This window comes from Coenobita brevimanus, chromosome 114, assembly GCF_032717465.1.
Source record: "Coenobita brevimanus isolate Jiangsu-jjx chromosome 114, ASM3271746v2, whole genome shotgun sequence".
Taxonomy (NCBI): domain Eukaryota; kingdom Metazoa; phylum Arthropoda; class Malacostraca; order Decapoda; family Coenobitidae; genus Coenobita; species Coenobita brevimanus.
Window position 1 is genome coordinate 1,341,662 of NC_137067.1, and position 12,500 is coordinate 1,354,161.

The 12,500-nt window shown below is 45.8% G+C and overlaps 1 protein-coding gene across 1 annotated transcript in view; it reads left to right on the forward strand.

Moving 5' to 3' along the window:
* The window catches only part of LOC145418440 (beta-3 adrenergic receptor-like), a 72,973-nt gene that overhangs the window by 52,159 nt on the left and 8,314 nt on the right, over positions 1-12,500 (forward strand). The window contains exons 3-4 of the mRNA XM_080286858.1: positions 3,871-4,113; positions 4,917-5,089. Coding sequence (XP_080142984.1) covers positions 3,871-4,113; positions 4,917-5,089 — 416 coding nt within the window. The remainder of the gene's footprint in view (positions 1-3,870; positions 4,114-4,916; positions 5,090-12,500) is intronic.

A 12,500-nucleotide genomic window follows, 5' to 3' on the forward strand; every position in this document is an offset into this window, starting at 1 on the left:
TATTAGGCAGAGAAATATACCAAGCCTCTCTCAGCTTAGCAATATTAGCCAGCAGAGGAAAGTGACAAGTAGAAGAGGTGAAATATTAGGCAGAGAAATATACCAAGCCTCTCTCAGCTTAGCAATATTAGCCAGCAGAGGAAAGTGACAAGTAGAAGAGGTGAAATATTAGGCAGAGAAATATACCAAGCCTCTCTCAGCTTAGCAATATTAGCCAGCAGAGGAAAGTGACAAGTAGAAGAGGTGAAATATTAGGCAGAGAAACATACCAAGCCTCTCTCAGCTTAGCAATATTAGCCAGCAGAGGAAAGTGACAAGTAGAAGAGGTGAAATATTAGGCAGAGAAATATACCAAGCCTCTCTCAGCTTAGCAATATTAGCCAGCAGAGGAAAGTGACAAGTAGAAGAGGTGAAATATTAGGCAGAGAAATATACCAAGCCTCTCTCAGCTTAGCAATATTAGCCAGCAGAGGAAAGTGACAAGTAGAAGAGGTGAAATATTAGGCAGAGAAATATACCAAGCCTCTCTCAGCTTAGCAATATTAGCCAGCAGAGGAAAGTGTCAAGTAGAAGAGGTGAAATATTAGGCAGAGAAATATACCAAGCCTCTCTCAGCTTAGCAATATTAGCCAGCAGAGGAAAGTGACAAGTAGAAGAGGTGAAATATTAGGCAGAGAAATATACCAAGCCTCTCTCAGCTTAGCAATATTAGCCAGCAGAGGAAAGTGACAAGTAGAAGAGGTGAAATATTAGGCAGAGAAATATACCAAGCCTCTCTCAGCTTAGCAATATTAGCCAGCAGAGGAAAGTGACAAGCAGAAGAGGTGAAATATTAGGCAGAGAAACATACCAAGCCTCTCTCAGCTTAGCAATATTAGCCAGCAGAGGAAAGTGACAAGTAGAAGAGGTGAAACATTAGCCAGCAGAAGATAGTGACAAGTGGAAGTGGTGAAATATTAGGCAGAGAAATATACCAAGCCTCTCTCAGCTTAGCAATATTAGCCAGCAGAAGAAAGTGACAAGTAGAAGAGGTGAAATATTAGGCAGAGAAATATACCAAGCCTCTCTCAGCTTAGCAATATTAGCCAGCAGAGGAAAGTGACAAGCAGAAGAGGTGAAATATTAGCCAGCAGAGGAAAGCAAGAAGCAGAGCAGGTGTACAGATGTTTTCACGGGACAGCAACGATGACATACACGTGTTCATTAACAAACTCGTTAGTTTTAATTGGGGTCATTTGCCTTTGAATTGATGTCATAAGCCAGATAATAAGTGCATCGTGACTCATGAATAAGTTTTAATGAAATGGGAGTTCTTTTATCCTTCCTTTAAGTGTTGATTATCACTCTCAGACACCCGTGAGTGACTGGAGAGGGACGCCTTCACGTTGTGGCACTGATAAAGGCAGTCGGATCCACTGCCGGGGTATATACACGTCCCTCAACTTCCTCCCAATCCCCCCAAAAAGAAGATGGGCTACAAGAGGGCAGCTTCAGCCTGCAGTCCACTGGGTTCACGTTCTGATGAGTTTGTGATTGCAACCTCAGAGTCCTACTACTACTACAACTACTACTACTACCACTACTACTACTACTACTACTACTACTACTACTATTTCTTGGCTCCTATGACTCACTTTCAGTTGAATAAGAATCGTTTGGCGTTTGAGGGACTATATTACTAGAGAGAGAGAGAGGGAGAGAGAGAGAGAGAGAGAGAGAGAGAGAGAGAGAGAGAGAGAGAGAGAGAGAGAGAGAGAGAGAGGGCAGATGACCTTTCGCTGGCACACATTACGACAGACATAAACTGCTGGACTGTCTCTCTCTCTCTCTCTCTCTCTCTCTCTGACTCTAATAATTTTAGAAATGAAAAATGAATCGCAGGTTGAAGAAGTTAAGGGATTCGAAAAAAAAAAATTGTATTGTAGTTATTGTTGTCGTTTTGTTGTTGTTAAGGGAAGACACTGAGGGGTTAACGTAGAGCCCGGTAGATCCCCCGCCCGGCTATATCAGTATCAGTGCCACCACGTGAAGGCGCCAAGGGTGTGGAGAGCGAGGATGAGATGATGTTAAGTTGTTCTTGCTTGTACTTCGGTTCTAGAGTTGTCTGTATCGATCTTGAAGAACACACACACACATACACACACACACACACACACACACACACACACACACACACACACACAGGAAGGGAGGGAGAGAGAAGCAGGAAGGAAAAGAACAGGTAGCGAATATAGGATGAGAGAGAGAGAAAGGGAGAGAGAGAGAGAGAGAGAGAGAGAGAGAGAGAGAGAGAGTCTATCTAATGGCTTGATAGTAGTATTTGTGTCAGTAAATTATCCTAATCTCTCTCTCTCTCTCTCTCTCTCTCTCTCTCTCTCTCTCTCTCGATCAATACATCACACTCACCACCTCCAAGGATCTTTCTTTCTCTCTCTCTCTCTCTCTTACGACGTGGCTAATACATCGACACGCCCTTTGTAATGTCCTTGAGTTTACCTCGAGAGAGAGAGAGAGAGAGAGAGAGAGAGAGAGAGAGCTGGAACCGACAGAAGGAAGTGACTTGAATGTAGTGACGTCTTGAAGGAACTAGTGTGGTAGGAATGGGTGTGGTAGGAATGAGTGTGGTAGGAATGAGTGTGGTAGGAATGAGTGTGGTAGGAATGAGTGTGGTAGGAATGAGTGTGGTAGGAATGGGTGTGGTAGGAATGAGTGTGGTAGGAATGAGTGTGGTAGGAATGAGTGTGGTAGGAATAAATATGGTAGGAATGAGTGTGGTTGGAATGTGTGTGGTAGGAATGAGTGTGGTAGGAATGGGTGTGGTAGGAATGAGTGTGGTAGGAATGAGTGTGGTAGGAATGAGTGTGGTAGGAATGAGTGTGGTAGGAATGTGTGTGGTAGGAATGTGTGTGGTAGGAATGGGTGTGGTAGGAATGAGTGTTGTAGGAATGGGTGTGGTAGGAATGAGTGTGGTTGGAATGTGTGTGGTAGGAATGAATGTGGTAGGAATGAATGTGGTAGGAATGAGTGTGGTAGGAATAAATATGGTAGGAATGAGTGTGGTAGGAATGGGTGTGGTAGGAATGATTGTGTTAGGAATGAATGTGGTAGGAATGGGTGTGGTAGGAATGGGTGTGGTAGGAATGAGTGTGGTAGGAATGGGTGTGGTAGGAATGAGTGTGGTAGGAATGGGTGTGGTAGGAATGAGTGTGGTAGGAATGGGTGTGGTGGGAATGGGTGTGGTGGGAATGTGGTAGGAGAAAAAAGTAATTCAGGAAAACTTTTACTCCTTAAGATCAAATGATTCTCTCTCTCTCTCTCTCTCTCTCTCTCTCTCTCTCTCTCTCTCTCTCTCTCTCCTCCATTAAATCCAGAATCTCACTTTCAAGATAAATAACAGAGTTTAATTAATTTTCTTATGTCCTGTTTATATTTATCTATCTATCTGTCTATCTATCTATCAATCTATCTATCTATCTATCTATATATCTATCTATCAACATCTCTTCTAACCTTATCTTTTATCTCCCTTACAGATCCTTATTAACAGGTCGCCAGCACATTCTCCATCTCTCTATCTATTTCTCTATCTATCACTCTCTCCCCTTCTCTATCTATCTATCTATCTATCCACCTATTTATCTATCTACACCTCATCTAACCCTATCTCTTATCTCCTTAACATATTCATATTATCACTCACATCAGCCTACCAGCTCTCCATCTATCTCTCTCTCTCTCCTTCTCTATCTATCTGTCTATCTATCAATCCATCTATCTATCCACCTATTCATCTATCTATCTATCTTTCTATCTATCCACCTATTTATCTATCTACACCTCTTCTAACCCTATCTTTTATCTCCCGACCAGATTCGTGTTATCGCTCACGTCTGCCAATCTCGTCTCCACCGTGGTTGTTGTCCCAGTTCACGCACTACGACTCGGCGGGCTGACTCAACTGCTGACCCCAGGTGCTGACGGAGGTGCTGACGGAGGCCCCTATGTTGCTAGTAGAGAAGAAGAGGAATTCTGGTGGTGTCAGGCCTCAAGGGCGCTGATGGCACTGGCGGTGGAGGCTGCCATTTTCTCTGTCCTATTAATTGCTGTGGACAGGTGAGTGAGGGAGAGAGAGAGAGAGAGAGAGAGAGAGAGAGAGAGAGAGAGAGAGAGAGAGAGAGAGAGAGAGAGGTTGATCAGTTTTTCTTTCCTTGGGCTCATCTGAAACGTGAACCCAGTGGACTGCAGGCTGAAGTTACCCTCCTCCTGCAGTCCACCATCGTCCTTTCGGGGGATAGGGAGGGAGTTGAGGGACGTGTGTATAACCAGGCAGTGGATCCACCTGGTTATATCAGTGCCACCACGTGAAGGCCTCCCTCTCCCTCAGTTCATGTCAGTTCTTCGTATATTTGTCATCATCATCATCATCATCATCATCATCATCATCATTATTATCATCATCCTCATCCTCATCCTCATCATTACCGTCATCATCACATCACCATCATCACCGTCATCATCATCATCATCATTACCGTCATCATCACATCACCATCATCACCGTCATCATCATCATCGTCGTCGTCATTATCATCATCATCATCATCACCGTCATCATCATCATCATCATCATCATCATCACTTATCCCACCTCTATCTATCCATGTATCTACCTACTTACCTACCTACCTGTCTATCTGTCCATCTCTTTATTCATCTGTCTGTCTATCCATCAATCTATCTATCTATACCTACCGACCTACCTATCTACCAATCCATCTTTCTATCTATCCATCTTACCATCATCATCATCATCTCCACCACCATCATCATCCTCACTTTTCCTGACCTACCTACCTACCTACCTACGTATCTATCTATCTATCTATCTATCTATCTATCTATCTATCTATCACCAGGTACTGCGCTGTCACCTCGCCACTACATTACTCCATGACAATTACAAGAGGCCGCAGCGTGAGATTAATACTGGGCGTGTGGGGGCTGGCACTCCTCTACTCCCTCCCGCAACTCCTCGCACGCACGCACGCACACGCAACTCCCGCATCACGCCTCTCCACGTGTCCGTCAGGTAAGGATAGATATTTTGCTTTCTCTTCTATCTATCGGTCTATCTCTCTGGTTTTTGGTCTGTCTAACCTAGCTCTCTGTTTATGTCTATCTGTCTGTCTGTCTGTCTGTCTGTCTGTCTGTCTGTATCTCTCTCTCTATCTATCTATCTATCTATCAACAAATGTCTGTCTGTCTACCTGTATGTTATGAGTATGTGTACCTTTTCACACACACACACACACACACACACACACACACACACACACACACACACACACACACACACACACCGAGCAAAACATCACCTCGCTCTCGGTTCGCGAGCGCGGGGGTAATAAGGCAGAATTCCACTTAAATAAATAGTGAAGGAGTTTTTACATCCCTGCTAAAAATCGAGGCAGATCTTTCTTGTGTTATATGGGGACGGCTATGTTAGGGTTGTAAGTGTATACCCTGGGCCATTTAATTCTGCTCCCACTGCCACACCCACGCCCACACCAGCAGACAGTCAGCGTTATCAGTGTCTATCCTGCATCATTTATTCATTTCCTACTGCCACTGCCACACCCACGCCCACACCAGCAGACAGTCAGCTTTATCAGTGTCTATCCTGCATCATTTATTCATTTCCTACTGCCACTGCCACACCCACGCCCACACCAGCAGACAGTCAGCGTTATCAGTGTCTATCCTGCATCATTTATTCATTTCCTACTGCCACTGCCACACCCACGCCCACACCAGCAGACAGTCAGCGTTATCAGTGTCTATCCTGCATCATTTATTCATTTCCTACTGCCACTGCCACACCCACGCCCACACCAGCAGACTGAGCCGCTATTTTTGGCCTGCCCTGAATACTAAGGCGATTCCCACGTAAGATGACTGATCCGATATACTCTTTACTCTCTCTCTCTCTGGAAGAACGAGTTAAGGAATGTACGTCTAACCCTTTCAGACCGACGACGAATATTGTGACAAATATTTTCATACACAGAAGCAAACACACTACTATATTTCGAGAGTAAGAGACTAACTAGGAGAGCGTATGTGAATTTAGGGAGCTTCCTGGCAAGAATATACGATCCACAGAAATTGCCTGCTATCCAAACAGCTCAGGTAAACGCCGTGGGAAGGGCCGGGGTGTATAGGAATTGATGGCCAGTATCTCTCAATGTAGAGTTACTGAAATGGATGTTATGGTGGTGGGGGATTCTGCAAGGAGGGGTCTTAGCACCTTAGGGTTTAGGGGATGTGAGAGTGTCGCGTGCTTACCTCCCCTCCTATCGCCTTCATAGTTTTTCTTCTTTTCTCTCCTTCTCCTCCTCCTTCTCCTCCTCCTCCTCCTCTTCTTCTTCTTCTTCTTCTTCCTCTTCTTGGAGAACACTAATATAGTCGCCACGCCCTAATTTTCATGACTTTGGCTCCGCTTGTTCTTGTTGAGGTTGCTTAACCCTGAACCAGGGCCCTTCCCACGGCGGGGAAATATAAGTGGTTTGGCTCCCAGGTGGACGCCGCAGTTGCTCCACCCAACACAGTACCACCACATGAACTTATTAGGAACCAAATGACCCCCATTGGACCAGAGTGTATGCTGAGCTTTTGTGTGTGTGTGTGTGTGTGTGTGTGTGTGTGTGTGTGTGTGTGTGTGTGTGTGTGTGTGTGTGTGTGTGTGTGTGTGTGTGTGTGTGTGTGTTCGACTCTGGGCATAAACTTAACACCCCTTACCTGAAGCCCAGCTGTCCTCTTACGTACTATACACCTCTCTACATGTCACCACTTCGGCGCTAACACCCACCGTCCATATTGAATACATGCTAGGGCTGCCTCATACAAGGCTGGTGTACTGGCATTAGGGGAGATATTTTTGACATGTCGGTGGGTCTTAGTGTAGATTAGTAGTCTGGTAGAAATTCAGATCTTTAAAACTGTACCATGCCTCTCCGTAATTCGAACCCGGGTCCATTTAGACAGCAGATCATCTCTCTACCAACTTGGCCACCTCAATCCTGTAAGAGGGGTGGCCACAAACAAATCGGCTCCATGTCGCCCTGTCCCCCGCCATTTCACAGCCCTGCTCCCAGCTCACACACCCCTCTCTCATATACCTCTCCACTCCATCCCTCCATCTCATCCTTGGCCCTCCCCTTCCCTCTCTCCCCCTCCACCTCACTCACCTACACTCTCCTCCTCCACCTCACTCACCTACACTCTCCTCGTCAGTCTCTCACTCCCCATCCTCTCCACATGGCCACTGAGGTGTATTCTAGGCGGGTCAAAAACATCCCTACTCATTCTCGATTAACCAAATGAACATTAAGCGGATTTGAATTCATTTGACTGCGTTGGATTCGATTTAGGGGCTCAAAATAGACCAAAATTGACTTCAAGGCTAATTGGACTCGATCTGGCAAGGGACAGTGTGGAAGAGGAGGAAAGAGAAGAGGAAAGAAGAGGAGAGAAGATAGAATGAGAGGAATAGAGAAAAGAGAGGAGGAGAGAAGAAGAGGGAAAGTGGAGAGGAGAACAGAGGAGGAGAGGAGAGAAGATGAGAGGAGGAGGAGGAGGAAGAGAGGGGAAGACTGAAGAGGGGAGGAGGAGAAGAGATGAGAAGAGAGGAGGAGGAAAAGAGAAGATAGGATGAGAGGAAAAGAGAGGACAGAGGAGGAGGAGAAGAAGAGAGGAGGAGAGGAGAGAAGAGAAGAGGAGGAGAGGAGAAGAGAAGAGAGGAGGAGGAGTAAGGTAAAGAAATTAAAGAAGCTAAAATAGGAAGAGAGAGAGAGAGAGAGAGAGAGAGAGAGAGAGAGAGAGAGAGAGAGAGAGAGAGAGAGAGAGAGAGAGAGAGAGAGAGAGTGTACAATGAACATAAACTAACCTTGTCTGCCATCCATATCAGCATTATCATTACACTGACAAATAACATTCCATCTTTACTGATCACCAGCGTTTGAGTTGGAGGGGAGGGGAGAAGAGAGGAGGGGAGAGGACAGGAGGGGAGGGGAGGGAAGGGAAGAGCAAGAGGGGAGTAAAGAGGAGAGGAGAGGAGAAGAGAGGAGAGGAGAGGAGGGAAGAGGGATGAAGAGGGAGAGAAGGAGAAGAGAGGAGAGGAGAGGAGGGAAGAGGGATGAAGAGGGAGAGAAGGAGAAGAGAGGAGAGGAAAGGAGGGAAGGAGAGGGGAGAGTAAGAGATGAGTGAAGGGAGAGGAGAGGAGAGGAGGAGGAGGAGGAGACGAAGAAAGGCGAGGAGAAGAGGAAATAGTTGAGGTACCAAACACATTATAAGGGACAGTGAATGAGAGAAGAGAGGAGGAAGGGAAGAACAGGAGAAGACTGGAGGGGGAGGAGAGGAGAGGAGAGGAGAGGGGAGAGAGAAGAGGAGGGGAGGAGAGGTGGAGAATGAGGAGTATTGGCAATGATCAATACCAGTCTATCTTTATTGGAGATGATTGGATCTGTTTTGGTAGGGGAGAGAGTTGGAGCGAGTGGGTGAGGGGTGTGAAGTGATACGAAATTGATTTAGAGAGGAGAAGAAAAAGAGGAGGAGAGGAGAGGAGAGGGGAGGAGAGAAGAGCAGAAAGAGAGGAGAGGAGAGGGGAGGAGAGAAAAGTAGAAAGAGAGAGGAGATCTGTGATAGGAGAAGGTGAGTGGGTGAGAGGTGCAGTGTGATATGAAGATGATTTAGAGAGGAGATAAAATGACAGAAGAGAGAGGAAAATACGAGAGGAGAGACGAAAGGGAAGATGTGAGGAGAGGAGTAGTAGAAGAGGCAGTAGTGGTGAGATGGTGAGAAATGATGTGAAGATGATGAGATTACTTACGTTGATAGGAGGGGAGGGGAGAGAAGAGGAGAAGGCAGGGGTAGGAAAGAAGAGAGGAGAATAGGAAAGGAGAGGAGAGGAGGGAGGAGGGGAGAGGTGCTGTGGTAGAAGAGGGAGAAGATTTGAATTTGTGAGAGGTGAGACTTGGTATAAAAGTGATTTGGAGATGAGAGGAAAGGAAAGGAGAGGAGAGGAGAAGAAGGAGAAGGAGAAGGAGGAGAGAAGAGCGCTGGAGAAAAGAGAGGAGAAAAAGAAGGAAGAAAAATGAGAATAAATGAGACGAGAGGAGTGAAGGAAAAAGAACAGCTAAGAAAATGAAAGAAATAGGCAAAGTAGAAGATGAGATGAGATAAGAAAAAGAGACGATGAGAGAGGAAGAGAGTATGAGAGGAGAAGAGGAGGAGGAGAAGAGGAAGAGGAGAAGAGGAAGAGGAGAAGAGGAAGAGGAGAAGATGGATGTTGTGGTGACATGAGAATCGAAGGGGAATGAATGGAGGTGAAAGAGGATCCAAAAATAATTGGATGGTTTGGTGTGAAAGTGATGCTGGTGCTAAAAATAGAGAGAGAGAGAGAGAGAGAGAGAGAGAGAGAGAGAGAGAGAGAGAGAGAGAGAGACAGACAGACAGACAGACAGACAGACTGACAGACAGACAGACAGAAACACACACACACACACACACACACACACACACACACACACAAAAAGTCAGACAGATAAACAGACAGAAAGATAGACACATTCAGAGAGAGAGAGAGAGAGAGAGAGAGAGAGAGAGAGAGAGAGAGAGGAGGGGGAGTTGGAAAGGTAAAGGAATCAAGACTGAAGGAGTTGGAGGAACGAGTGATATAGTAAGGGGAAATTCAGGAAGGGAAGGAGGAAGGAAGGGAGGAGGAAAGAGGAAGAGGAGGAAGCGGGAGGGCGGAGGAAAGGGAGGAGGGAAGAAGGGTGCGAAGGGAGGAGGAAAGTGGGGAGGGGAGGGGAGAATGGGGAGGTAAATCTGTGGGGAGAATAACTTTGTCTTCTCCCAAGGGGGAAGGGCCTGAGGGGATCTGTGTTAGGCCTGTGAGGGAGAGAGAGAGAGAGAGAGAGAGAGAGAGAGATACAGTGAGTACCACAGCTCAATAATGGATGGATGGATGGATAGTTGGATGAGTGGATGGATGGATGGGTGGATAGGTAGATGGACGGATGGATGGGTGGGTGGGTGGGTGGGTGTATGGATGGATGGATGGATGAATGGATGGATGGATGGATGGGTGGATGGATGAATGGATAGGTGGATGGATGGATGGATGGATGGAGCTGAAAGGGGTTAGGGATCTTTGTCAGCTTAAATTAAAAGCACTACACTTTTCTTCCTCAGAGTTGCCCCAGATTTTCGTCCTTTTGCAGCTTATTTCACGTAGCTCTGTGGCAGAAAGAGACAATACTACGACTCTACAACCTTTCCATAGAACTTCTTCGTGACTAGCATCATAATCGAGTTAAATTTTCCTTACAACTTAGCAATGAAGGTGGAGAGATGGAAATTTTAGGCCAAGTTACATTAGAAAGAGTATGGCTGTCACAAAACTGCCCTAACAACTCTTTAACTGCTTTGAACTACCTCATTCGATCGTTAAGGCATAGAGAATCATCACAAGGACCCCTCAAACAGCCGATTCGACCATTAACCACCCTTATCACCTTCAAATTATTCTTAATCACCCTAACAAGCATCAAATCTCCCTTAACTAGGTCGTTCTGAGGTTAACAGCATCAGCAGACACAAACAGAATCGTCAAACAACCTTCTTGACCTCAAATCACCCCTTACCACCTCGAACAGCTCTTAACCACCCTAACAAGCATTGAATCACCCTTAACTACGTCGAGCGGTAGAGAGAGACACCTAACTACCCCCTTAACTACCTAGCACATCCTTAACTACCCCACGAACTACCTGGTACGGTAGTTAACAGAGGAATAGAGTTGTTAGGAGAGAGCACCAAGCACATCTAATTCAGTTCTTAAGTACCCAATTTAACTTACGAAGGACAACCATAACTACCTCCTAAACGACCTAACACATCCCTAACTACTCCACAAAGGTCCACTGGCGTACCTAACAGCTTCTAAACTACCCTAGTTGGCTCTAAACTGCCCTAAACTGCGGGGTAAAGTAGTTAGCACACAAATAGTCAGCAAACAGCCCATCACCTCAAACGACAGCAAGGACCCATCCAGCCCTAAACACTGACGCCTTAAAAAGCTATTACACTGCTCTGACTAGCTCTAAACTGCTCCAACTGGCTCTAAACTGCTCTGAACTGCGTGATAAAGTAGTTAACAGACAGGAATAGAGTCAGTAAACAGCCCATCCCCTCAAGTGACAGCAAGAGCCCATCCAACACTAAATATTGACGTCTTGCTCATTAGAGTGAAGATACTGTCACACTGGTTCTTGAGAATGGCATGACTTGGAATGCTCATTACGACTCACAAAGGGGAGAGAGAGAGAGAGAGAGAGAGAGAGAGAGGGAGAGAGAGAGAGAGGGAGGGGAAGAACGAGAATGAATGAAGGTGAGGTAGTTTTACGTCCCCTTCCCCTCCTTCCTCCCTTCTTCTGCCTTCTCCTGCTTTCTGTCGTACCTCATTCTTCTCCTTCCTCCATTCCTTCCTTTTTCTTCCTCTCATCCTTCCATGTGACTCCCCTTTCCACTTCTTTCATCTTAGCTTCTTCTCCATTCCTTCTCTTCATTCTTCCAGCCTCCTCCTTCCCTCCTTTCCTCGCCCCTTTCTTCTCCCTCTCTTTCCTTCCCTTCCTTCTCATTCTTCTTCCTTTCTTTACTTATTCATTCTTCCCCTCAGTAGTGGTGGTGGTGGTAGTAGTAGTAGTAGCAGCAGCAGCAGGAATTGTAGTAGTAGTAAGTAGTAGTAGAAGTAGTAGTAGTACCAGCGGCAGCAGCAGCAGTAGTAGTAGTAGTAGCAGTAGTAATAGTAGTAATAAATGCAACAGCAGCAACAACAGTAGTAGTAGTAGTAGCAACCCCAGGCTCAACTGAACGTGAACCCTGTGGACTGAAGGCTGAAGTTCGCCTGAGGACTATTTGTATAACCAGGCAGTGGATCCACCGGGTTATATCAGTGCCACGACGTGAAGGCCTCCCTCTCCACCACCACCCCACTCCATAACAATTCTCTATATATGTCATCATCATCATCATCATCATCATCATCATCATCATCATCATCATCATCATCATTATTATCATCATCATCACCTATCCCACCTCTATCTATCCATCTAACTACCTACTTACCTACCTACCTGGCTACCTATCTCTTTACCTGTCTATCTATCCATCAATCTACCTACCTACATACCTATCTACCAATCTATCTATCTATGCAAGCTTCATCGTTGCATCATCTCCGTAATTTGCAGTTGCAGGGTAATCAAACATCTAATTAATAAGGTAATTAAAATGATTGGCTCTGTGGTCCGCCTGGTTTATGAGAGAGAGAGAGAGAGAGAGAGAGAGACAGAGAGTCTGTAAGTTGGTGAGTGAGTGTGAATTTATGTATTTGTGTGTGTGTGTGTGTGTGTGTGTGTGTGTGTGTGTGTGTGTGT